The following is a 26,002-nucleotide window of genomic DNA, read 5'->3' on the forward strand; positions in this document are numbered from 1 at the left end:
TGTTCAGTGTGACTCTAGAGTCCAGGGGAGGAGTGGGGGGCAGCTGAACCACCGCGTGCTGGGGACTCCGCGTGTAGAGTCAGCTTTGACATCAGGCTGACACCAGCCACTGAAGAGTCAGGAGAGAACAAAATCCCCCTTCTGCTGCTCACCTTGCTGACTCTGGGTGGCTTGTGCTGTGTCCATGGTGCCAGGAGAGGGCGGGGCGGTGTCAGGAGAGGGCGGGGCGGTGCCAGGAGAGGGCGGGGCGGTGTCAGGAGAGGGCGGGGCGGTGTCAGGAGAGGACGGGGCGGTGCCAGGAGAGGACGGGGCGGTGCCAGGAGAGGACGGGGCGGTGCCAGGAGAGGACGGGGCGGTGCCAGGAGAGGGCGGGGCGGTGTCAGGAGAGGACGGGGCGGTGTCAGGAGAGGACGGGGCAGCAGCTGTTGGTCTCCAGCATGGAGTAGAGGCTGGGGTTGATAGCTCAGGGTTTTCGGCTTAAACAAGAGAGATGTAACCCATATTAAATGTGTGTTGGTGATGGTACAGTGGCTGCTAGAGCCGCTTTTGATCACCCTGCTGGCAGTGAAACTGATCCTCCACCTGTCGTTCTCACAGGTCTCCAAGGCCCCCCAGGCCCTCCAGGTTCATATACTGTCATCAAAGGAGAGCCAGGGCTCCCTGGTCCAGAGGGTCCCCCTGGTCTAAAAGGACTCCAGGGACTACCAGGTCCAAAAGGACAGCAAGGTGAGACCTCGGGCTGTGTAGGCACCCGGGTTTGTGAAAACCAGAGGCTTATGACTCAGCATATCTAGGCTCAGTTAGAAACATCCAGAACCTCGCCTGGCAGGGCGGCAGGCAGGGTGGAGCAGCAGGCTCCTGTGGGCTACTGGGATAGCTGCTCTCAAAGCAACTGGGGAATGTCTGTGAGTGGAGACCTCGTGGTTCCTTCCCTGTGGTTCCCAGTCCACTGTCCCCCAGGTGTTTGCTCTTATTGGCTGTTCCTGTTTCAGGAGTGGGTGGGTAAAGGGCAGGCAGAAAAAAACAGAAGGGTTGAAGGCAACATCCAGGAAAAGTTAAACTTCAAGCTGCTTATGAGTTAACTGCACACGTGAAAACAGAAAACCGTTACATCAGCCTTCTGTGGCCTGAACACTGACTCCAGAGCAGAGGTTCTCAGCCTTCCTAACACTGCGGCCCTTTAATAGAGTTCCTTGTGTTGTGGTGACCCCAGACCACAAAGTTACTTTGTTGCTACTTCATAACTGTTTTGTTACTGCTGTGAATTGTAATGCAAAAATCTGATATACGACCCTGTGGGGGGTCGCGACCCACAGGTTGAGAACCACTGCTCTAGCGCATGGTAAGAAGGGAGGTTAAGCTGGCCCCTCTCTCTGTCCCCCTTGCTGGCCCTTTCCAGGTCTGGCTGCCACATAACAGCCACAGGAAGCCTGGCGGAGCTCAGGAGACAGTTTGAGAGACAGGTTTGGGCTATATCTCCCACGTGCAGTCTGCCAGTAAAGACTCCAGCAGGGGGCGCCCTCGGGTCTGCAGGAAGCAGCTGGGTCCTGATGCGCTGCCAGGATCCATTGGCCACTCAGACACACCTTCTCACCAGAAGTCCAGGCCCTGTCCTTGCTTCCCAAAGATGAAAAATAACTTTTCAGAAGGGAAGAAAGAGTGACAGCTTGCTGTCCCCCAGACAAGATTACAAAAATTCTTCTCCTCTTCCTCCTACAGGTGTGACAGGCTCGGAGGGCTTGCCTGGACCCCCAGGTGTTCCTGGGTTTGATGGTGCCCCTGGCCAGAAAGGAGAGACCGGCCCCTTTGGACCACCCGGTAGGTCATTACAGCAGAAACAATAGACCCAGGCCCTAGAACCCTCAGAAGAAAATTAAAATAGTACTGACAGGCTACAAGGAAGCTCACGTCTTAGAGGAAATAGGCTCATGGGGGAGCATAGTGACAGGGAGCAGTTGAGGTACAGTGTGCTCTCCAAAGCAGCCAAAGCGGGTTGGGGGGTGATCCCTGTGGCTTGCTAACTGCGTGGTACTTTACAGCTACAAAAATTCTGTTTAGCCACAGCTAGCAGAAAGTAGAACTGAAAGATAATAATGTCAGGGTTCCCTGCCCTGTGGGAAGTCCAAGGACCACCCACCTCCATCCAGGTCTAGTAAGGTGAGCATCCAAACTGCCTAGGTTCCCACAAAGCCAGTACGTGCAGTAGGATCAAAAACCCATTACCATTGTTCTTGGACTTGACCAGGGGAGGGGGAGGGAAATGGGAGGCGGTGGCGGGGAGGAGGCAGAAATCTTTAATAAATAATTAAAAAAATAATAATGTCAGAGTTTTTCTGAAGGCCACTGGCACAGGGCAAACTTCATAGGCCTTCGTGGGAAGCAGGGATTAGATGACTACCCCACAATGGTGTGGCACTGGGACCAAGGTGTCCCTGAGCCAAGAGCACAGCCCTGCAGACCTGGGGTGGCATGCGGTTTGGCTGTCCCAGGGAATGCAGGACCCAGTGCCTGAGAACTTCCCGGAGGCCATTTCATCCTCGGGCTTTCAGATGAGGGTAGTGACCCCCACTTTGAGGAGCCCAGGATTCCTTATGAATGGGATTAGAGGGTAGGGTACTTCATAAACCTGGTGAAGGGTATGTCTCTTGTGCCACGCGCGGGGCTCAGAAAGCCGTGCCGCCGTGGAATGTGGAGGAGGAAGGAAAGCTCCCTGGAGGAGGCCTGTGTGTATTTAGGTTCACTCTTCCCTGAGCGTCTGTGTCAGGTCAGACATCCCTGATGTGTACAGTGGCAGTTTTTTGGAGACAGATTCTGGGGGCTTTGGAGGAGACTGAATGGTAACTAAGCCATTGATTTGTCTTCTACAGGTCCGAGAGGGTATCCTGGTCCACCGGGCCCCGATGGGCTGCCAGGACCTATGGGTCCCCCAGGTACCCCATCTGTGGACCACGGCTTCCTTGTGACCAGGCATAGTCAGACAACAGATGATCCACTGTGTCCTCCAGGGACCAAAATTCTCTACCATGGGTACTCTCTACTCTACGTGCAGGGCAACGAACGGGCCCACGGGCAGGACTTGGGTAAGCTGCAGTTCTTTCTCCGTGTGATCCCCGTGTGGTATGTGGTGGGTTCCCAGGTAGATGCAGGGGTGTCCTGGTCTCCGCCACAGTGCAATGGGCTCCTGAGGAGGGCTGGCCCTTCTCCCTTCACCCGCACACAGTGATCCCTGAGTTCAGCCGCTTTTGTATGTCTTTTGGGAAGCCCTGGAATATGAGGCCGAGTCCTTGGAAATGTTTAAGTGGGTAAATTTTCAGCTCTCACTTTTAGTTACTAAGGACCGTCAAGGTTCCTGTCGTGGCTTACTTAGACGTTTGCTACATTCTTAAAACAGGGTTGCTGTGCACTGGCTGCTCTTCTAGACATGCGCCATGCTATTCTGATGGAGGCTCTATGCGTCTTCTGCCTCTCAATCCCCTGCCCCTAGTGTTTTTGGCTCATCAGGAAGCCATGTACCTGCCCATTTCTTCATCTGCTCCAGGGACCCTCCACTGAGTTATGCCCTAGTGTTATGTTACGCCCTAATGATGTAACCGGATCAAGTTAGAACCGCAGTGGCTGTGAGACCCACAGGGACAGCCCATCCCATAGCCACTCAACGTTCCTCCCGGAGCAGACTTTTTTCCTCTGTTGGCAAACTGAGCGTGTTTCCTTTCTCCAAACAAGTCTGCATTGTTCGTCATTGGTCCCTTTTGACCCGATCCACTGAAATCTCCTCTGCCGCTCATTCACCATCATCCTCGCCCACTCTGTCTGCTTCCCTCCTTCTGATGAGAGTGTCACGTGTCAATTCTACCCCATGGTGCTGTCGGTGGAATGGGAAGATCAGATCCCAGGCTCTGACTTCCCTCTGTGTTCTCCCCGGTGCAGGCACGGCGGGCAGCTGTCTGCGCAAGTTCAGCACGATGCCCTTCCTCTTCTGCAACATCAACAACGTCTGCAACTTCGCCTCCAGAAACGACTACTCCTATTGGCTGTCCACGCCAGAGCCCATGCCCATGTCCATGGCACCCATCTCCGGGGACAACATCAGGCCCTTCATTAGCAGGTGAGTTCACGTTTACAAAGGCACACGCAAAATCAAATAAGAAGCAGCTGTCCATCCTTGGCCTTGAACTTACAGAGATTCCCCTGCTTCTGCTTTCCCAGTGCTGGGATTAAAGGCCCGCAGCACCGTGCTCTTTTTCTTTTTAAACAAGATATTTGTGTGTGTGTGTGTGTGTGTCTGTGTGGGTATATATGTACATGAGTGCAGATGTCCTTTTAGCCAGAGGCATCAGATCCCCCTGGAGCTGGAGTTGCAGGTGGTTGTGATTCACCTGATGTGGGTGCTGGGAACCTCTCCTGGGTCCTTGGTGTGTTCTCAGCCACAGTAAACCATTTCTCCAACCCCCAAATGCCCTTCTTTTTAAAAGAGGAACCGTGACCCGGTGGATGGGTGCACACTGATTGCCTTTCATTTATCCGCACATCCACTTCTTGCCCAGTCAGCGGTTATCTGGGTTGACTGTCTGACTAAGGGTGCTCAAGTGTGGGTGTTTACACCTAACTGCTTGCCTTTAGTCCTTTTGCTGCATCTAGAATTGGAATTTCTGAGTCAGACGTCGATTCTATTTTTAAGTGTTTAAGAAACTTCCTTACTGTTTCTCCACAGCGGCTATGCCCTTGGCATTCTGACATTCCCCACCAACCATGCACAGGGGTTCTCGCCCCTCCCCCCACACCCTCACCAATGCTTGTCATTTTCTGCTGGATTTTTTTTTTTGTGGTTGTGAAGGAAAACCTAAGGAGCTGTAGTACTGAATATATAATATATACCCCATCTGCTTATGTAGTATTTGTTCATAAAAACTACACAGATTTATGTCACATCGCGGAATTAATTATGCAATAATAAATAGCCGTTTCACGCTCCCTCTTATTCTGCTGAATTTTGCCCCCTTGAGGTAGTGTCACACCCATTGAGAATGCATATGTCTCTAGCTGAGTGATTGCTAAACTAAGCTTGTCCCCGCTGACATCTGGAGTGTTTTCAGTTCAAGAGCTCGCCTGGTGGGAAGTAAGACAGGAAGATATATGAGCAGAAGTATGAGCTGCTCTATTTTTGCCACTTTCATCAAATTGAAAGTCGACTGCTCAGTAGCACCGAGAACTGACAGAAACACGGAAGTGGACAAACCCGTCTGCCTAAGGGTCTACTTTATGGGCGACAAAAAGAATGAGAAGTCAGGAGTTTTCCTTAGGAGCTTATGAGAGAGATCTCCAGGCGTTTCCAGATCCCCTTTGGAGGCAGGTCTCAGGATGCCGCCCAGGCTGGCCTTGAACTTGAGATCTTCCTGCTTCAGCCTCTTAAGTGCTGGATGATGGGTCCCTCCCACTGTGTCTGGATCTCCACAATCCCTCTGAAAACACAGAGCCAGCCTGGCAGATTAGCTTGACTGGAGGCTCTAGGAGCCACAGATGCTCTGTGGTTGTGCACTGAAGCCCCTCAACACAGCCTTTTTTATTTTTATCTTTTGGAACTATCAGAAAATTGATTTTATTGCTTAGGCTGGAAAATGTCATTTGTTACACTCCAAGAGTACATCGAGAACACAACACTCCATACACATGTGATCTGTGTGCAGACTCCTACCCAGGCTGTGCTAAAGGCCCAAGAACGAAAATTAACTTTTTTGTGGTTTTCTTTTTAGCATTCCTTGGAATACAGGTAGAAAATTATTATCATTTATGTTTCTTGATTACTTTTGGAATGGCATCCATGCTGGTCTTGATTTGGTTGCCGATGTAGGCTCTGGGGAAGTGTGTTATCTGTGGACGTGTGTCTTCACATCTGGTTCTGTGAGCACACCTGGAATGCTGACTTGTTTCAATGCCCCAGAACTTGACACACCAGGGCTCTTTATGTCCCTGCAGCTTGAGGGGCCCTCCAGGTCTCCTCCCGGCCAGGTCTGATCCCTTACTGTAATGACATGGCCCTCTTCTTCAGGGCCGGGAATTACTTTGATGGTTTCCAGCCATGTCTCAGGACTTCCAGGTTCCCTCTTTCCCACGGGAAGGTCCCCAACCCCAGCAATTTTAGAAACACCAATACAAATCTTTGCTTTTGAGTTTTGAGCCAAAAAGGTGATGGCTGCTGTCCTTATCCTATTGACCACAGTTTCTCAGTAGTTTCTCTGACTTTCTTCAGACAGGGCTGGCTTAGAGCCACAGTCTGACCACTGGAGTGGAAGGACCAATGGTCAGAGAGCGAGGGAAACCACAGGTGGCCTGGGCTGCGAGTTTCTTCATAAACGCAGGGGGGACGAGGCCACTGACAGCCTAGGGAGGAGGGCGCTGCTTCAAGCTGCCCTATTTCCCATGCCTGATAGGCAGATGGCAGCAGATGGCCTAGGTGATTACATTTTCAGTGGCTGGTGTTTAATGGAACCTCTTAATTCATCTGCATTTGTGTGAATAAAGTAGAAAGCATAGAAAGTGTGTGCACGCACGTGCGCACCCCCCCCCCCAGAAACCGGATGACTAATCCAGCCGCCCGCCCACTCCCCGTCCATCTGTATGCAGAGCTTGCTGTAATTATTCACGCGTTTGTACTCATTTAGCAGCGTGGCTAACACTCTCTTCATTCTGTGATGGAATGCCATTATTTCGCTGCTGCTGTCGGTGTTTTTAAACGCTGCACTCCCCCACCATCCGGTGCTTCCTTACTTGGGCGAGCTTTAGAACACTGGGTACCCTGACCGGTTTCATTTTGCACCGGGGTACAGCCTGGCACAGGAGGATCCTCGTCTTGAGGAGGGGCCTCTGCCTACTTTTAGGACCTGGCCTTCCCATCTTTTCCTCTCATAGAGTAGGTGGTTAAAAAGTAACTGTTTTCGAATTGAATGTTTTAGAACAGAGGCGAGCTTCTACAACCAACAAGGAGGCCCCAAACTGGAGTCTCATCTTTGGCCACATTTTTCACTTAGAGTTGAGCCAGGGGGTGGAGGGGGTGAGAGGTGGGCATCCCCAGGTCCCGTCCAAGCTGAATGCTGCTTGCTCCCTTCCAGGTGTGCAGTGTGCGAAGCACCCGCCATGGTGATGGCGGTGCACAGTCAAACCATCCAGATCCCGCAGTGCCCCAACGGTTGGTCCTCACTGTGGATTGGCTATTCCTTCGTCATGGTGAGTGTCCGGAGGCTTCATTTCCTCAGAAGGGCTCCCATTAATGCCTGTTCTTTCTCCTGTGGCCTCCAAGTTTCCTAGACCATCCACTGTTGGGCATAACTTGGAGCCTGGCTTGTTGCTTGCTCCTGGGGTCCACAGTGTCTCCAGGGCTCCCCGCTCCGCTATGTGGGTGGAGTGTGGAGGCTCTGTAGACTTGTGGCTGGAACTCGAAGCCTTGTTAACACTCGGGAGCTTGAGAGCAGAGGAACTGAGAGGGGAGGAAACATGGGTGTGGCCTGGGAGCTCAGGCTGCTTCAGCCAAGGCAGTGGCCAGGAGGACGATCCTTCTAGGATGCACCCTGGGTGTCAGGTTCACACCGCTATCCTCCCAGGTTAATACCCAGAATGCACCCTGGCAGCGAGGCTCACTCTCCTACCAGGTTAATACCCAGAATGCACCCGGCAGTGAGGCGCTCCTGCCTGTGTTCAGATAAAGTTGAGCCCTTACATTCTTTTTCTTGAAAAGCCAATTACTACAGGGACAGGTCCCTGTGTGGAGAGCTCGTTATAGCTCATTTGACTTTACTGTCACACTGGAAAGTATTGTTAAATGCACACAAGTCCTGAGCCTGGTAAGAAAACGGGTAGGAATTTACCAACCTCAGATAAGGACGCTACACAGAGACATATTGGTCATTCACTTTAAATCCCTCGGGCAGAGCCAAGTTCTTCATTGGCCCTACCACTTGGCACTCGTTAGCCTCCTTGCCTCCATATGGGACATGAAAAGGACTTCCTGGTTGTTTTCTAAGAAAGCCAGGTGCCCTTCTCCCCCTGGGATTGTGTGGAGGCCTGAGCACCCCAGCCTCGCTGGCAGGCCCACATTACCAACCACCCCGAGTACTGAGCAGCTGTTCGGTCGCAGAGTTTGTGAGCCTGGGGGGTGGGTGTGGGAACCCGGAGCTTCACAGAGGAGACCCCGTGGCTCCTTTCTAGGGATAGTGAATAGCTCTGGGTGATGAAACCTCAGGCTCATTCATGCCTTATGTTTGTCCCTCAGCACACCAGCGCTGGTGCTGAAGGTTCTGGCCAAGCCCTTGCATCCCCCGGGTCCTGTCTGGAAGAGTTTAGAAGCGCCCCGTTCATCGAGTGCCATGGCCGAGGAACATGCAATTACTACGCGAATGCTTACAGCTTTTGGCTCGCCACCATAGAGAGAAGCGAGATGTTCAAGTAAGTCAGAATGATCCTCTGCCGGAGGGCTCGCTCTCGTCCCTTGGTGCCCTTTCTTTTCTCATTTCCCGTGACCCGTCAGCCAGAGGCTGTTCTGTATGAGCAGATGACCCATATGGTTTTCAGAGGTCAGCCAAGGTGATAGGCTTGATTCTTTTTGTTGGGGAGCTGAGAGAGGAAAAGAGGTCGTTGGCCCTTTTTGTTGACGAACGTGCTAAAGTGTTATAAAAAGCAGTCGAAGTCCTCAGTAGCCAGTGAGGAGGGCAATGCCACTCATCTCTGTGGCATTTCCATGGCCGGGGCAGCGTATGTGGGAGGTACGTCCTAAGGAACTCAGCAGAAGACTCTTAGATGCATATGAATAAAAACTCCTTTCAACATAGTATTACCGAAATAGAAGAGATGTCTTTCCCTTCCCGTGTCTTCCTGTTTCTAAGATTCATCTGAAAGCAGGAGTCCCAGGGCTCCCAGGTTTGTTGAGGTTAATTTGGGCCCCCTCCAAGGGTCAGGAGCATGCCACGCCCCACCATCAGTGGTCACACCTGTCGGCAGGAGCAGATTCAGGTGGCTGATGGGGCCAGGCAGCCTCTTCCGGCTCTCCCCAGATGAGGCTCAGCTCTCCTGCGGACAAGCCCAGCTGTCTTCTCTGTTTTCGGGGACAGCCATGAAGAACTCTGCTATTGTCTTCCAGTTTAGGCCGTTCTTTGCTCAACACCCTCCCCATGTCATATTCTCAACCCGTGGCTTCCAGGAAATTGTCAGCTGCAACATTAGCAAACACAAGCTATCTAGCTCAGTGACATAAAACACAGACTCCGCTCCTTCCACCTCAGAGTGGGGGTGGGGAGGGCTTCATTAGAAGTTAGTAGCTGCAAATGGGATTTTTTGCTTTGAACTAGCCCCCTAGTTATAATGAACCAAAATGCCTCCTTAAACAAAATTAGATTTTTCTTTTTAACTAGAATTTGCAATGGGATTTGCTAGACTAAGCTCCTTCAAGTTCAAGACAAGATGCTCTTACATGTGGTGAACTACATTTAGTAGAATTTGATTAGTACCAATTATAGTAGAGGTTTCGTCTTTCCAGTGACTAAAGTAAGGTAGGATTTCTAGGGTCAAGACAAGTCTCAGCTGCTGTCTCCTATCCTTGGCCTCACCTCGGGCCAGGTGTATCCAAACGCTTCGAGAGTTAGGAGCACATTTTGATTGTCAGTCAATTATCCCAGGCTTGTCACTTATCCGATTATCCAATAAAATTTAACGAGCTCTCGTTGTTGGTTACATACTGTGGGGAAGAAGAACATTCCTCTGTACCGTGGGAAGGCTCGAATCTACCGGAGACAACAAAAAGCTAATGATAGTACAAAGGATGGATGGTCCTGAGGCTGAGAGGGGACCTCAGCCGGGCCCAGGTGGGCTCACACGTGCAGATAATACCTAAAACATTGTCGTGCTGTGGAACCACACTGCTGGGTCCCAGCGCATGCCTGCCTAGAGTTCAGGTATATAGGATTTGCTGATTGTCATCAGTGTGGATTGGTGTGTGTCGGGTCCCTCGGGAATCGCGGGACTCGGGAGAAGCGCGGAGGAATGCAGCCGCCTTTCTGGTGGTTCACGGCTTGATGCTGACGTTGTGTTGCAGGAAGCCCACGCCGTCCACCTTGAAGGCAGGGGAGCTTCGCACGCACGTCAGCCGCTGCCAAGTGTGCATGAGAAGAACATAACGACGCCCGCCTCTGCCGCCGTCACAACATGGTGCTACTTCCCTCCTCGTCCTCTCCTCCCTCCTGTTTTATTTTTAACAGCAATGAACCCTAGAATTATACCCCATGTACCTCACTGTCCACTATGAAAACCGTAAAGTGCCTTATAGGGATCCGCCTAACTAACACACCCCGCTTCGTTGGCTTCTGTTTGCTGAAGGAGAAGGACAGACAGCAATGAGCTTTCCGTAGAGGCACATACCAAATGGCACTCGTGATCAAATAAAAGATGAATTGCCTTTTGCAATCTAGTGCACTGATGTGTGAGGTGAGAACTCCATAAGGAACCCAAAGGTGCTAGGGGTACGCGGTGCTCTCCAGACAGCCCACAGCCCGTTTCATGCTGAAACCCCAGATGTGAGTGTCTGTCCATACCACTGTCTAGTGTGTTTCCAGATCAGGTCCCTTAATGGTCTGTGCTAAGAGCAGTCAAGGAAACTGGTTTCTTCAACCCTTTATATGGAATTCCATCTTTTCAGCCCCAAACACAAACTTAACGCCCTGTGTGGTACTACGCAGCTGCTTTTGTGGAAGTCATGGCTTTCCTGTGGAATAAAGATGGTCCAAAGGTAGACAGAAAATAAATATATATATATGTATTAGTAATTTATATAGATGTCAGCAGTTAGGCAGATCAAGTTCTAGCGTAGAGCCGTTGTTAAATAAAGCATACTTCGTTTTCCTCTCTCGAAGACTGTGCCGTTCCTTCACAGGGTTTCCAACTCCAGGCCACCAAATGTGAACCACTTACTCCCAAACCAAAGAGGTGTTATTGCCAAAGGCAAATCCACTCATAAACATGGTGTCTATGGTAACGAGCCCTGTGCTTGGCGCTCACTACGTTTACACTGCACCCAGTGTTTTCAGGGTTTTAAACAAACACTAACCACAGACCAAGTGACTTTCAAGAGTGAAGACAGCCGAGGCCTTTGTCAGCATCCCCAGACCTGCATCCTGGCAGCCTTCCACACCTGAGCACTCACAGGCCACGTCCCAGCCTCTCATGAGCTGTGCCATAGCTCCGGCAGGGAGTGGACAGGTCGCAGGAGGGCAGACTCGGACCACTGTGCTTGAAGTGACATTTCACAAAAAGTCCCCCCAAACGTTTTTTTTAAAAAAAAGACTACTAAGGCCTTCTGTGTAATTTCTTTAAATGTGTATTTCTTAAGAATTCAAATTTGTAATAAAACTATTTGTATAAAAATTAAGCTTTTATGAATTTGTTGCCAGGTCTGCCACTGAAACATGAAAAGTTACCACACTACTGCCAATAAACCTGTAAGCTTTGCTTGCGTTCCTTACATCATTTTTACTTTGTATTTGTTCAAACAAAGAGTCCTGGACTAGGGGTAATTTTTACTGATTAACTGCAAAGGGAGAGAAAGCTTCACCCCCACCCACTGCTCTGCCAGCCCAGACGCCATTAGGCCAAGGCGAGCAGAACTTGAGCAAGCACCTGAAATACATAACCTGCCACTGAGGTTGGATCCCCCAGGCCTTAGAGCAGTGGGCATGTTTCTGTCCTAGAGGGAACTAGAGCAGAAGCTTGGATTTCAAATTATCTGAAGTGGTCAAGACAGCTGTGCTGGAGAGATGGTTCAGTCAGGGGACGTGACTCCAGCAGGTGTGTAAAAAGTCAGGTGTTGTGGTACACGCTAGTGATTCCAGCCCCAGGGAGCCTGCGACGGGCAGATCCTCAGAGCTTGCTTCTGGGCAGTCTGACTGAATGGGGGAGATGCAGATTCCATGAGAGATGGTTTCAGAAAATAAGAGGGACTGGGGAAGATACTGTATGCTGACGTTCAGTCTCCACGTGTGCACACGTGCAACACACATTCGTACAAAAAGAAGTGTGGTTTTTTTTGGTATGTGTGTGTGTGTGTGTGTGACTTAAGTTTTGGAAATTTTGTTTGTTGAGACAGTGTCTCACTACATAGGCTCCCTCTCTGGTCTTCTTTGTAGATCAGGCTGGCTTTGAACTCACAGAGACCTACCTACTACCTACCTCAGCTTCCTCAGTGCTTGCATTAAAGGCGTGTGTCCCCACACCCAACAAACTTCAGTTTAAACTGGGTTGAAAATACAGTCCATGTGGGATAGATATGTGTTTTCAGTTCCCATGAAAAGATACCACGGATGGAGCAGGGTACTATATGAGAAACCTTTACATGTGAGGAAGAAACAGCATCACGAGAAAACATCGCGTGAAGATAAAACAGGATAACATACCGTGAAAACCCAACACAGTGCTCAGAACGCTCACATTAATAGACCAGGGACGCAGAGGGGAGGGAGGTCTGGTTTGGGTCCTCTGCCCACTTTTGACATACTGATGGGCAGTGTTCTTTGTGTTTTCCTCTGGGAGAATGGAGACGAATTGTCAAATAATTAGGCTTCTTGTGACAAAGTCACATGACCAAACCCCTCAAGGTTCTTACAATGCTTGGACATTCTCAGACTCTCCCCTTCCCCTCTCCTGTCCCAACCATCTACTCTCAGAATTGGAATGATCTTGGACATGTTTGTCAGATATGGGAAACAATCAGTTTAATTTTTAAAAGATCATGTGTGTTGTTAGCACACAGTTTATGCTATTCATGGGTATCTGGTTCTTAGACATCTAGAGAGATGTCTTTGCTGAGTTGATTTTGCACCTGTAATTTAACTGGCCAGAGATGCTGGTGTATCTTGGTGATTATTTAGCCTGATTCATCCACCTACGTGACTCCACTTTCCAGACCAGGTTGTCTTGATTTAGCTTTAAATTTTTAAAAAAATAAAATGTATGTGTGTGAGTGATTTGCCAGCATGTATGTACGTGTACCACACGCACGCCTTACACCTGGTGGGTTCTGGGGATTGAACTCAGGGTGTCAGGTTTCCAACAAGCCCCTTTCCCTGCTGAGCCATCTGGGTGGCCCGTGGTCTGTTTGTGTATCAGAGAATGCTGTCTACAAACCATGAGGGGCACAGGGTTTCCTCTTCTGTGTTCTGGAAGAGATCAAGCAGAGCTGGTGCTGTTTCATCTTTGAATGTTCAGAAGAATTTGCCAAGGAAACTGTCTGGTGTCTGCAAATGACTTTTTGGAAAGATTTCCAATGACGAATTGGGTTTCAAATGGTTGCAGGACAGTTCAGGCTCTCTGTTGATCTTGGATGGCACTGGAGTCTTCCCTCCTGAATTAATAGATTTTCTTTGTGGTGATGTGTCTATACGTCCCCCACCAGCTTGTCTGTGGAGCCCACAGTGATGGCCTTTATTCATTCACTAATATTAAAAAATAGCATTTCTATGTTTTCTTTGTCAGTATCAATATTGATTTTTTCAGTGAATTTTTGTTTTGTGGATTTTTTCTGCTTTCAATTTCATTGGTTTGCTGGGCACAGTGGCACATGCTTGTTAATCCCAACCCCAGGGAGGCTAAGCTCAGGTCCTGCCTGAGTCACAGAGTAGGATCTCGATTTGAAATATTTTTCTTTGAATTTTCTCTCTTGTCCTTATTCTTTCCTTTCATGTTCTTATTTTGCAATTATTCTGCTCGCTTTCTAGCTTCTTCCCCGGAAGCTCAGATGATCTGTTTCAGACTTCATGTTTTAACATACACCTTGGCTGCTCGAACCCCCTCTTTGTGTGTTGACAGGCTGCGCTCCTCAGTTTTGCTGCTCACTTGTTCCATTTACATCCAGCCCAAAGTAATAGCCCATTTGCTTTGATCTATGGTTTATCTGAAAATGTGTTGTTAGTTTCCAAGTTTTGGCGGGGCCTCCTGTGAGAGCTCTTATTTTAATATCTGATTCCACTATGATTTCACTCTGACCACAGAATAAACAACTTCTGACCTCCATGGTTTTACGTTTGTGCAAGTTCTCGATAAAACCCAGGGTATGTTCTTTCTTGGTGACGCGTTTCATGTGATTGAAGATATGGGTCCAATTAGTGTTGGATGCGAGGTTGCATCCATTTCCGTTGGAATCCATCTTTACAGCCTTGCTAGTCTTTTATCCTCCGGTTGCACCATCTCTGGAGAGGAGAGACGATGTCTCTCCAGTGGGGGTGTTTATCTTCTCTCGCAGTTGGAATGGTCCCTACTCTTTCCGGCCCAGCTTAACGCTAGGCACGCGCATGCTCAATGTCTCACGTCTCCCTGCTGAGCTGAAGTTTCTCATAGCTCCGTGCATCGCTTTGTGTCTCATAATTGTTTTTATCGGAAATCTGTTTTGTTTGATGTTGGTACAGTCACCTTTTCTTTGGATCGGTGTTTTACTGGGGCGGTTTTTCTGTTCTTTCCTTTTTATCCTGACCACACAATTGTGTTTGAAGAGAGATTCTTGTAGACAACATATGGCTATATCATGTTTTCCAAATCTGTTCCAGAAATCTTTGTCTTAGCTGATGTGATAGACTGCTTTTATGTTTAATTATTGTTATATTTGGATTTGTGTCTCAGGTTTTGTTTACTTCTTATTTGCCACCTCTGAGATTTAATTCTTCTTTTCTTTTTCTTTTTTTTTTTTTTTGACATTTCTGGTATGCTGTTTTAACTCATAGTCTGTTGTTTGAGATATTGATGCATTTTTAAACAGAAGTAAAGAATAGGTTTTTGTAGTTGTATGTATGGCTTCTTTTGAGGCGGGGGGGGGGGGGGTCTCACCATGTACCCCATGCTGGGCCAGAACTCAACAGGTGACTGAAAATAGCCTTAAACCTGCAGTAATTCTTCTACTGCAGTCTCTCAAGCACTGGGATTACAGGAGTGGCCACCCCACCTGAGGGAGAATTTTATCCCAGAGAGTTCTCATTTCTAGTCTCTCCCTTCATTCCTAATATTCACGGTTTATTTCTAGAACAATCATATATACCTGGAGAGCCTCCTTCAGAGTAGGTCTGCCGGGAAGGGTGATCCTGGTTTCCCGTTAGCTGAAAATGTGTATTGTGTCTTTCCCAAAAGACAGAATTCTGGGTCCTCATTTCTCCCAGTAGCCCCCCACTGTCATTTTCTTCCCTTCCTCCTGGTCCTCACTCCCAGAGGACTGTATGACTCTCTGGCTTTTTGTAATGGTCCTCACTGCCACTATTTAATTTTCAGACAATTAATTTCATTACACCTTGGTGAGGATTCCGGTCTCTGAGCTTCTTGCATCTCTGGATTTGTGCCTTTCTTCTGTGTAAAAGTATTTCAGCTTTTGGCTATGGGAGTCCAGTTGCTGGGGCAGGTGCCAGGCTGCAAGTTCTACTTTACCTGTGGGGCGTGTGGTGCTAATGCCCGGTCATTTTTTGCCGGTTCTGTCCAGGTCTGCCCTGTGACAGCTGCCCTAAAGGAAAATTTACTCTACCACAGTTTTGGAAGCCTCGTGTGCTGGGCTCTGTCGAGGGGCTCTGCTTAGTCTTCACGTGATCGAAGGCAGCATGGTGGACTCACACGTGAGAGGGACAAGGCACAGGGTGAGACAGGGAGATTCAAGCGTTGGGCCGATTCCTTGAGTACCAGCAGAATCACTCCGTCACACGAACATTGATTCCTTCTGTGATGCAATTACCTCCTGCTAGTCCCCCTCAAATCCTTGAACTTCCCCTGTTCATCCTCTGCCTGACTCCAAAGGCCGCTGTGTTGTGCTCAGGGAACCAGACTGATGTCTTGGGTGTTGGGGGTGCGGCCCTGAAGCAGTGCACTTGCCTGGCAGGGGTGGGGCCCTGTGTCCCATCGCCAGCATGATGAGAAAATAGATTCTGACCCCTTCACACACAAATTATAAAAGAGGCTAGAGAGCTGCACGATTTGGGTCGCTTTTATTTGACGTTTTTCCAAACCAAAACCACAAGGCAGGAGGAATTTACAGGAAGACGAATCAGCCCGTGTTCCCTCATCTATCATCCCTCCACTCTTTGCCTCCATCTGCTTCCTCTGCTGTCTATTAAATACCCACCTCCTCACCCAGCCTTCGCCATCTACCCATTCATCCGCTCACCCGTGCATCCTCTGGCCCACGCTTCTTTCTATTATTTACCCCCCGACACACACACCTCCGTCCACCCATCACTCTCTTACCTATCTCTTACCTCCGTCTGCTCCTTCCTCATTTATATTCCACACGCTGACCGGGCCCCAGGTACAAGGAAGCGTGGGGATGAATAACACCCTGCCCTTCGCAACGTTCCGTGAAAAATCAAGCCATTGTAGAACAAGCTTACAACTTGTCAGGGGTGGAAATCAGGTCAGAACTCAACATCCAGTTACACAACAGGAAGGGATGGGTCTGACGGCAGCGTTGGAAATGAAATCCAACACTTGCCTACTTCACAGTGTTACCATCAGGAGGAAATGAGGGATGAGATTAACCCGAGATCACAGGCTGTGCACACAGCAGCGTTTCCTCCACACCAGCCCCAGACTCTTTTTCTGCATTTTTTTTTTTACAGGCAGGTTTATCAAAATTGCTTTGAATAGGATTCCATTGTGGACCTCACTTGTACTCAGTGACACGCTGCTGCAATTCCCACAATGCAAAGCTGTTCATTTTCTTCCATTTAGGATTGCCCCCACCCAAAGTGACTTTTCAGTTTGGGGACTTTGCTGTCTTCAGCCTTAGCAACTCCAGATCTGAGACCTACAGGTGATACCTCCGAGGTCCTTGTCCTCCTTCTCACGGCCATCTTAGCTGCATTTGGGGGCTATTCTGTGTCTTTCTGATGTTGGCTTCAGGGAAGACAATTACGCGAGGTTACCAGTCAGTCCAATGTTTGTTCTGTGTCCATTCAGTTTATACAGTAGTAAAACCCACCCAGCCCTTCCGTACAGATTTAGGGTCACATGGATTCAGGCCATATATACAGACTGTTAAATGATTATACATTAAAGATCTCCACTTTTCAGTGAACTTAGGTATCTCAAGTTCCCTTCCCTTTCTTCCTAAAAATCATAGTGAGTCACCACCATCATGGCAAAGATATTTTTACATACATTAGGAGGAAAATTCCTCCCCATCCTACATAACTTCTAGAAAATGAATTTTTTCCCTATCTATGTAGCGTTGGTGGTGGTGTTGCTTACACTAAATTTCTGCTTCTGGCAGTGTGGCAGGCTCTTTCGACTCTGAATAGCAATGGAAAACAGTCCTGGCTGTCTGTTACTAGGCAGCTCCATTCGGAGTGTCGAAAGGTTCAGACTCGAAGGCTGTGGGAAACCTTCTCTGGGTTGCCCTTAAACCTCCACGTATGTGCACGTTAGTCAAAGCTCTTTAGGGTGGAGGGCAGGAGGCACCTTACTCGTTTCCCTCCCAACCCCATGTGCACTCACAGCTCTTACCAGCTCCTTGCTGGCCCTCAGACGGAGAGACCACTGTCCTCTGGACTCTCTGAACTTGTAAGTTGCAACCACAGCCCAGGAACAGAACAGTTGAGTTAGCTAGGTTTGTAGAGTGTGCCTCCAAAATCCAAGGATGCAGAAACACACCTTGTCTGAAAAGAGCGGGACTCTAGGGTGTGGGGAATTGGTTACCTGTGTGCACCTGAGCCTGGAGCGTGTTCTGGGGACAAAGTCTCCCGCACCCACGTGCCCTGCCGCAGGATGTTGGGAAGTGCATGTGAGCTGGTCATCAAGAGGCCTGTGAGCACTTGCTAGCGCAGGGGCATACAGGGACAACTGCTCGCGCGCGCAGGGCCCCAGTGGCCTGCGCACATTTGCGTAGGGGCTCACGGAGGAGCGGTGCTGCAGCCCCACGCGTTGCGTCTCAGCTGAGTCACCTCCCCGCAGCCCCTGCGTGGGGAGCGCTTCCTCTCACACCCCACTTGAGCTTCCTGAGCTGCACGGGCCGTGAGGCCGATCCACCGCCTCACCCGGAATAGCCGTGCACACCCGCACCACGGCACACTCGTGGCGCTGAGTCACCGGGAAACTGAGTCACACTCCCGCCACCAGGAAGTTCCTTTTATAGACTGCTAGTCTGAGCGGGGTTGGGGGTGACTTTAGGAAATTCGGTTCCTTCTGATCATCAGCTCCCCGCGGAGGCGTGCAGACCTGTCTTCCTTTTTCCCAAGCGGTTCCCTTGGCTTGCCGCAGTTGGCACAGCGTGTACCTGGGCGCCCTGCGGGGACCAGTCAGGTTGCGGACGCGGATGCGGCTGGGAACTTGAGGCAGGCGCTAAGTGGTCGCCACACCCCACAGTGAGGCTGCCTCTGGGTTTGAAGGCAGCGGTGGTATTTTCCAGAACCATCTGTAGGTGACGCCCTTGTCCACTTGGTGTCGCGCTCCACCCAGGCAGAAGGCCTTGGTTGTAGGCTGGCACATTGTCCGGTTTATGGAGCCCATTAGGAAGCACAGTTGTGGTCAGATCTGTGCTCTTTAGTAGAACTTCCTAGGAAGGGAAGAGACTTGAGAACCAGAGGGAACTGAAAGCGCAGGGAGAACACGGGAACCCGCAGTAGGTAAACAGGACTAGGCTGAGGTAGCTCTACTGCTGTGGGTTTGTTTCTGCCTCTTAAGGCTGTTTTGCTGCCTTAGTAACTTCAAGCCTCACCGGAGCATGGTCAAACTCCCTGTGGCAGCTCCTTGAAGGGTGAGTCCTTTCCTACCCTCACCCATGCCAGAGACCTTCAACTGTGAAGAGCTGCACCTCTGGATCCTTATCACGACTTTTAATAGTCCCCCCCCCAACGGCTTTCTCCCTTTCTCTCTCTCTCTCTCTCCTCTCTCTCTCTCTCTCTCTCTCTCTCTCTCTCTCTCTCTCTCTCTCTCTCTCTCTCTTTTCCCAGGGGTGGAATGGACTAGACTTTTTTTTCTTCTTCTATTTCTTTGGGGGAGATCAAAAGAGAGGGGGCCGGACCTGAGAAGAAGGGGAAGTGAATGGACTCAGGGTGTGCTATGTGAAATTCCCAAATAATCAATAAAAATATTATGCTGGGAAAAAAATCAGTCACACATAAAAAGCCAAAACCAAGCCCTGGGCCTTGCAACATCCTGTCACTGCAACAGCTCTTTCATCCAACACAGCTTTGGAGGCTCAGGATGACTTAGCCTGGCCTTGTGTGGAGGTGAGAAGTGGGCAGTACTAGAGAGAAGTCAAGGCAGCAGTGTGGGGCTTGCTTCCCTAAAGACGTGTTTGTAAGAGGTAAAATCTGGAGGGGAAAGAAGCTTGCAGTGTGGCGTGCTCCGGAGAGAGTTGCAACAGCTTGGGTGGGACCCCTGTCGTTACCCCACCTCTGCTCGGGAACCCTTTCCCCAGGGGAGAAAGAAGAGGGAGTTAGGGCCTGAGGCCCCAGTCCACAGTACCTAGAGGCCCAGCTTCTTAGAGGAAGTGTTTATGGCAAACACAGCTCTCGGTGCAAAGGGCATAAGATGATCCAGCAGCTGGGTTCAGTTTCTCAGGTTCTGTGAACTGGGGACTTCAGTGGTCACAGAACAGAACAAAGCCATAAATAAATCATTTACAAATGCTGGTGGGGACATCTGGCAGGGGGTTACAGCAGGCAGGGACCTCTGCTGACGATGGTATCAGATCAAATCTGATCATATTCTTAGCTCTGGGGTCAGGGAAGCTGAGAGTTTGCTAAATACCATCTGGAAGATTCACCGAATCGCCCCAGGGATGCTGGACATTAGATCAGACATCAGGTTGGTATGAGTGGATCATAAGGGGACTGAGGAGAGCCTGGGAGAGTTTGGGTCTTGGCTTGCAGCACTGTGATTCTCCACAGTCATCCACAAGGTCCTATCAGTCATTCAGCCTGCTGGCCATCAGCACAGATGTGGCGTCCCCAGAGAATTTCAGGTTACAGGGGAAGGTGCTTGCCATACCAGAGGCTGAGAAACCTCTTCAGATTCAGATTCTGTGGACAGTGTGTGTGTGTGTGTGTGTGTACATGAGTGTGTGGTGTGTGGATGCATACATGCATGCATGTGTGGTATGTTGTGCATGCATGTGACTATTGTGATGTGCGTATGGGTTTGTGTGCATGCATTTGTGTGCATGTGTGTGGTATGCGTGTGTGTTTGGTGTGTCTGCATGCATGTGCATGTGAGTTTGTGGTGTGTATGTACATGCATCTGTGAGTATGTGTGTGGTGTGTATGCATGAGTGGAGTGCGTGTGTTTGGTGGGTGTATGCTCAGTGTCTATGTGTGAGTGTGGGGTATGTGTATATGTGGTGTGTATGTGTGAGTGTGGTGTGTGTGTATGTGTGGTGTGTGTGTATATGTGTTATGTATGTGTGAGTGTGGAGTGTGTATATGTGTGAGAGTGTGGTATATGTATGTATTTGTGCCACCATGCCCAGTTTTTTACTTGGGTTCTGGGGATCAGAACTCAAGTCCTCATGTTTCCAAAGTAAGCACTTTACTGGCTGAGTGTTTTACCAGCTCCCTTGTTCCTAGGGGTGTGACATTCCCAGCACTGGGTCAGGCTCTGCTCATGTACCACCCTGCACCCATCCCAAATTTCCCTTGTGGAGGTGTGTGGAGCTGGAGGACATCAGAGGGCTACTGCATTCCCACAGCTGATGGGTACCTGGAGACCCGGGTGTTGCTAACGCTAGGGGAGGAAGGTGAGCTCCAGTCCCATTCTTCCATGCTTGCCCTCAGCATGAGGGGCTCCTCTGGGGTATGGAGGTCTAGCTCAGCTAAGCTGGGAGATGTGGGTCTGTGCGGATAAGGGACGGCAGGTTGTCCAGAGTGGAGGACCTGGCAGTAGGGAGTTCTGGGAAATTTATTCACAGAATTCTGAAGACCCAGAACATCTTGGCAGGTGCAAGGCACAGCTCAGATTGCACAGTCCAAGGGAGAGAGATCTTTCTTGTTTACCTTGGTCTTCTCTGAAACTCAGGCACGGAGGATCTGTGTCCGTAAGAGGAGAAGGAGAAGACACAGGGTGAGTACGATGGCCTTGGCACTGTCTCTCTCCTCACTGTCCTTGCTTTTGCTTTACACGCTGACTCCATGGGCAGTTCTCTGAAGTGACTCCATGGGCAGTTCTCTGAAGGGTCAGGAGCTATTCTTAGAAGTGTGTGCAGAGGGTGAGGAGATGGCTCGTTGACTCCAAGTGCTGTGTAAGAGTGAGGTCTGAAGTTTGGATTCCCAGAGTGTGTCAGCTCACATCTGTCACCCTAGTACTAGTCAACTCGAGACAGGCAGATCTGTGGGGTTCCCTGGCCAGCCATTCCAGCCAATCAATGAGTTCTGGGTTCAGGGAGGTGGTGGATTCATTGTGGTGGTGAACACTTTTAATTCTGGCATGCAGGAGGCAGAGCGATCCCTGGGAGTTTGAGGCCAGCCTGGTTTGTAGAGCAAGACCCTGCTCACTAACTAACTAACTAACTAACTAACTAAATAAATAAACAAGCAAGTAGACAGAGACCTCTAAAGGAAGATGTCTGACACTGATCGCAGGCTTCCACATGTTTATACACAGTGGAACATGTAACATTGACCATAGCTTCCACATGTGAACACCAGACAATGAATGTATGAAGTTCAGTTCATACTTAGTAGCATCATAAAGACAATGGTCTTCAATGGAATGGCACTACCCTGGTATGATGTGCAGTCAGTGCATTAGCCGAGATGAGCTGGGGTACTGTTAGGAAGCACGCATGACATTTCATATCTGAAATCATTGTAATTGCGTATTGACAGCTTTCTCTGTCACACACATGCTGCTCGGCCTCGGCAGGGACTTATGTCTGCAGTGGTTACCCTTGTCCTCACTGTAGAGCATTAGGACGACTCAGTGGTCTGAGAGGCCAGTCTTTCCTCATGGCTATGATAAAGTACCCCAAAGAAGCAACAGGAGAGTTCATTTGGGTTGAAGTTTAAGAGGATACAGGCCATCGTGTAGGGAGGGCCTGGTTTTGAGAGCTGCTTGTGGCTGTGGTGGTAGAAGTGGAGGAGGCTGATTTAAACTGATTTAAAGGCAGATTATAGCCCTTAGGCCGGCCCCCGTGGCCCTACATCTGCCAGTGATACTTTGTGTCCAGAAGGTTTCGTTTTCTTTGATTGTTCACAAAACAATGTCACCAGCTGAGGCCCCCAAGAGTTCAGACTCATGACAGATGAAAGACATATTACATAGAAACTCAGTTTCCTGGGGTCAAGAAAGGCTGTATTTAGTGGAGATAGGGAGATGGTAAGTCCAGGACCCCTCCAGCAGGAAGAAGCGAATGCTTGTAGCAGGCAGGAGGTGGGCCTCGGGCTACCCGAAGGTGGCGTTTCTCTACCCGGAATTATCCTTGAGATGCTGGGCTCCTTTCTCAGGCCCTGAGATTTCAGTCACCTGCCTAGGACAGTGGTCCTGGGATGGCTGGAGGAAAGGGAGGATCTCATGGACTTCGGGCCACCAGGCTTCCGTGTCAGTGTGCCCGTCCCCAGCACTGTCTTTGCGCCCAGCTTGCCTGAGTTGGTTCTGAATGAGTTGGTTTCTGGGCAGCAGTGCTCTACCGTGTTGTGAGCAAACTGGGGGTTCTATGGAGCGTGCTTAGGAACAAGCACTACGGCTGAGAGTCTGGGCTCCCTCACCCTCTGTCAACTCTAGAAGCAGCTATGGCTTCCAGAAGAATCAAATGACCCCGCGCTCTCTGGTGGATCTAAGTGCGTACCTCTTGGCGCAGCCAGCCAGCTGGTTATAAATAGCTGGACATGTTGCTGTGTTCCGTTGCTAGGTGATCCCGATGGCTCCTGTGACATCATGTCCCAGGAAAACTAACCTTCCTCACGGCAAAATAATTCCATAAATAGGCCAGTGGGCAGTAGTGGTGTTCCAGGAAATTCTGCAGAGTCTGTCATGCCTTATCAGGTCGTATTCAGGAGCTGTGGGTGACACAGGTCAAACATGGTCAGCCAGCAACTGTCCACACAAGTGGCCACTTGACTTAGAAACACGGAGTCTGGCTCACAGCTTACCGTTTGTAGTCCCTGTATTCTTGATTCCGTTAGGTGCCTCACACCAAGGGAAATCCCTGTATACAAAGGACCTCTAAACCTGCTAAGCCCTTTCCAGAGTGTTCATGCAGCAGACAGCTGCAGAGAAACAAACACCAGATCCTGTGCCTTGGTTCTACTTTAGTGATGTCATCACCTGTGTGGCCTCCCACCCTCTTCATATGGGACAGAGTCAAGAGATGATGCTTATTAAGAAGTCAGAAATCAAATCATTTCAAATAGTCAGCTTTTCGGTCATTTTAAGTGTCATTTTCAAGGTCAGACCCATCTTTGCGATGCTCCCAGAAAACAAACACCACTTTGCCCGGAGGTGCAGTGCTGCTGGTAAAGAGTCTGCCTAGCATTGCAGGGCCCTGGGTACTAACCCCAGCCCCACAGAGACCTGGCATGGTAGCATGCGACTGTCACCCCAGAATCCAGAAGGCTGAGGCTGAAGGATAAAGGTCCGCCTTGGCTGCATGAAAACCCCTAACCTAGTGTGAATCTGACTAGCTTAGTGTGAAACTTTCTCTCCTATCTCCCTTCTCCCCCACCTGTTGGGGAAGTAAAGTACACCCTGTTATGTGAAATCCTGGAAACATCAGTCACATGCGGCCATCCTCCTTCCCTGGCTCTGAGGATGTAGTCACAGAGTTAAGGAGTTTTGACATGCGTGTGTCATGGAATCATCATAGAACTTACACTTCTGTTCTCTCCAGGGTGAAATGGGCCACCCAAGCCTGAAGGGCAGGCGAACTGGCCACCCTGCTGGGAAAACAGAATGTCCTGCTCCTTGCAGGTGCAGAAGCTGGTGCATGCCCACGGCTCCGGGCATAGAGTTTGGGATCTGTGGTCAGAGTCCTACCAGACCCTTGGGAAGTACTGCCCCTGTGCCTCTCTGTGCCGTGGCTCTCCCATGTGGAGAGGACCTGTGTGTGCACATCTGTGACCTTAGTGATGCTTTCAGTGTCTTCCGTCACCCTTCATGTGCACACATCTTACCCGTCCTCTCGCTAGGTTTGGTAAGATCAGTCATAGAAGTGCTCAAATTGCCTTTGGTTAAATTCTGGTTAATGTGCAAAATGTCAGTGTCAGGCAGCAGCTGTGGCCACAGAAGTGCCTCCTCCTCTTCTTCCTCCTTCTCACGCAGTAACCCTGCTAAGGTCACCCAGTGTGTGAGAGCTGATGCTCCCCACCTCACCGGAAACTAGAAACCTCAAGGAACTTCACACACCCGACTGTGCACATTTCTCATGGCCGTGTCTGTACTGGCTGTTCGGACACAGGTTAGAGTCATCAGAGAGCAAGGAGCCTCCGCTATGGAAATGCATCCTTGAGATCCAGCTGTAAGGCATTTTCTCAATTAGTGATCAATGGGGGAGGGCCCAGCCCATTGTGAGTGGTGCCATCCCTGGGCTGCTGGTCCTGGCTTCTGTAAGAAAGCAAGACAGTAAACAGCACCCCTCCATGGTCTCTGCATCAGCTCCTGCCTCCAGGTTCCTGCCCTGTTTTGAGTTCCTGCCCTGACTTCCTTCAGTGATAAACAGCAGTGTAGAAGTGTAAGCCAAAAACCCTTTCCTCCCCAACTTGCTTCTTGGTCCCATGGTGTTTCATCACAGTGATAGAAACCCTAGCTAAGAGAAAAGGGTCCCAGTGTAGTGGGGTGTTGCTGTGACAGACCTATGCTTTGGGGAGGACTGTGGAAGGACTTGGGACTTCAAGAACCAGTGAATTTAAGGGCCCAGTGAGATGTTCTGTGGGGACCTGGAAGATAACATTGAGAACAGTGCAGGAGGTGGAGGGCTGGCTTGTGAAGCCTCAGGGAGAAGTTTAAAGACTCTCTCAGAGCCATTTGATACTTTGAATTAACGTCCTGAGGGTCTGGTTAGCTGGGGCTGAAGAATCAGCTGTGATTAACAAGATACCAGAACTACTGAAGCAGAATTTCACTTTGCTGGGATAATGGATGCTGGTCAGCTGGAGCTAAGAAATTAACGGTGATTAAGAAGAGACCAACATCACTGAGGTGAAGTCTTCTGGGACGTGTTTCCCGAGAGCACAGAGGAACTGTGTTCCTGAGACAGCCAAGGCTGTACCTCGTGCTGGCAGCCGGACTTGGTAATGTGGAAGTGTTCCCAGGTGGTACCGGTTTTGAATGCGTGAAGGGTTTTGGAGAGCGGAGGCTTGGCACTGTGAGAGGCCAGGAGTGGCCATTGGCAAAGGTGGAGCCTCACTGGCAGTGGCAGGCCCGGGACTGAAGGGGTCGTGTGAAGGGGTTGAGCCTTGGCACCATGAGGAGAGCCTCTGAGAGACTATTGGGGAGAGTTCCGCCCAGTTGCAACCCCAGCGTTTCTTTGTTGTTCTGTTCTGTTTTGTTGTTAAACAATACTGTAGTTTATCAAAAAAAAAAAAAACACATTAAGAAATTTCAACTCATGTTCTTTGAGGTGCAAAAATCAAGGTTTGGCTAAGTTATAAACAAGTTTTTTCATGTAATTATTTGCATAGACCTAGTTGTGCTCAGACACTGCAAGATCAGGACTGGTTCTTAAGAAATACTAACACATAAAAACTCTTAGCCCCATATTCACCTGTAGAATATGCTCATTTATGCTTACATTCCAGGATTTGCTTTATTAGTTATTATTTTAAAGGTCACATCTGAAGGAGAAAGCAAACCACCTACAAGCTGGCATTATTTGTTTATTTCTTGGCCTTAATTTGTTGATGTAACAAGCAAATTTCAACTCTGCTTATGCAAAAGACAGGAGGAATCTGCTCAGCAATTAACTTTAGGGTTCAGTTTAATACAGGCAACATGCTATATGTGCAAAAAATTACCAACTGAACTCAGGTATGAAATACTGAAAAGATTAGCAGTTTACTATAATTTATTTTAC

At 49.5% G+C, this 26,002-nt stretch overlaps 1 protein-coding gene across 1 annotated transcript in view; it reads left to right on the plus strand.

Moving 5' to 3' along the window:
- Col4a1 (collagen type IV alpha 1 chain) overlaps positions 1–11,500 on the plus strand; it is a 114,721-nt gene extending 103,221 nt beyond the window's left edge. The window contains exons 46-52 of the mRNA XM_050137126.1: positions 598–726; positions 1,720–1,818; positions 2,868–3,080; positions 3,928–4,105; positions 7,107–7,221; positions 8,264–8,436; positions 10,079–11,500. Of these exons, the coding sequence (XP_049993083.1) occupies positions 598–726; positions 1,720–1,818; positions 2,868–3,080; positions 3,928–4,105; positions 7,107–7,221; positions 8,264–8,436; positions 10,079–10,160 (989 nt within the window). The 3' untranslated portion in view covers positions 10,161–11,500. The remainder of the gene's footprint in view (positions 1–597; positions 727–1,719; positions 1,819–2,867; positions 3,081–3,927; positions 4,106–7,106; positions 7,222–8,263; positions 8,437–10,078) is intronic.
- Positions 11,501–26,002: the final 14,502 nt, after the last annotated feature.

Source organism: Alexandromys fortis, unplaced genomic scaffold (assembly GCF_014885135.2).
Source record: "Alexandromys fortis isolate MF-2015 unplaced genomic scaffold, M_Fortis_MF-2015_v1.1 scaffold_3, whole genome shotgun sequence".
NCBI classification, from domain to species: domain Eukaryota; kingdom Metazoa; phylum Chordata; class Mammalia; order Rodentia; family Cricetidae; genus Alexandromys; species Alexandromys fortis.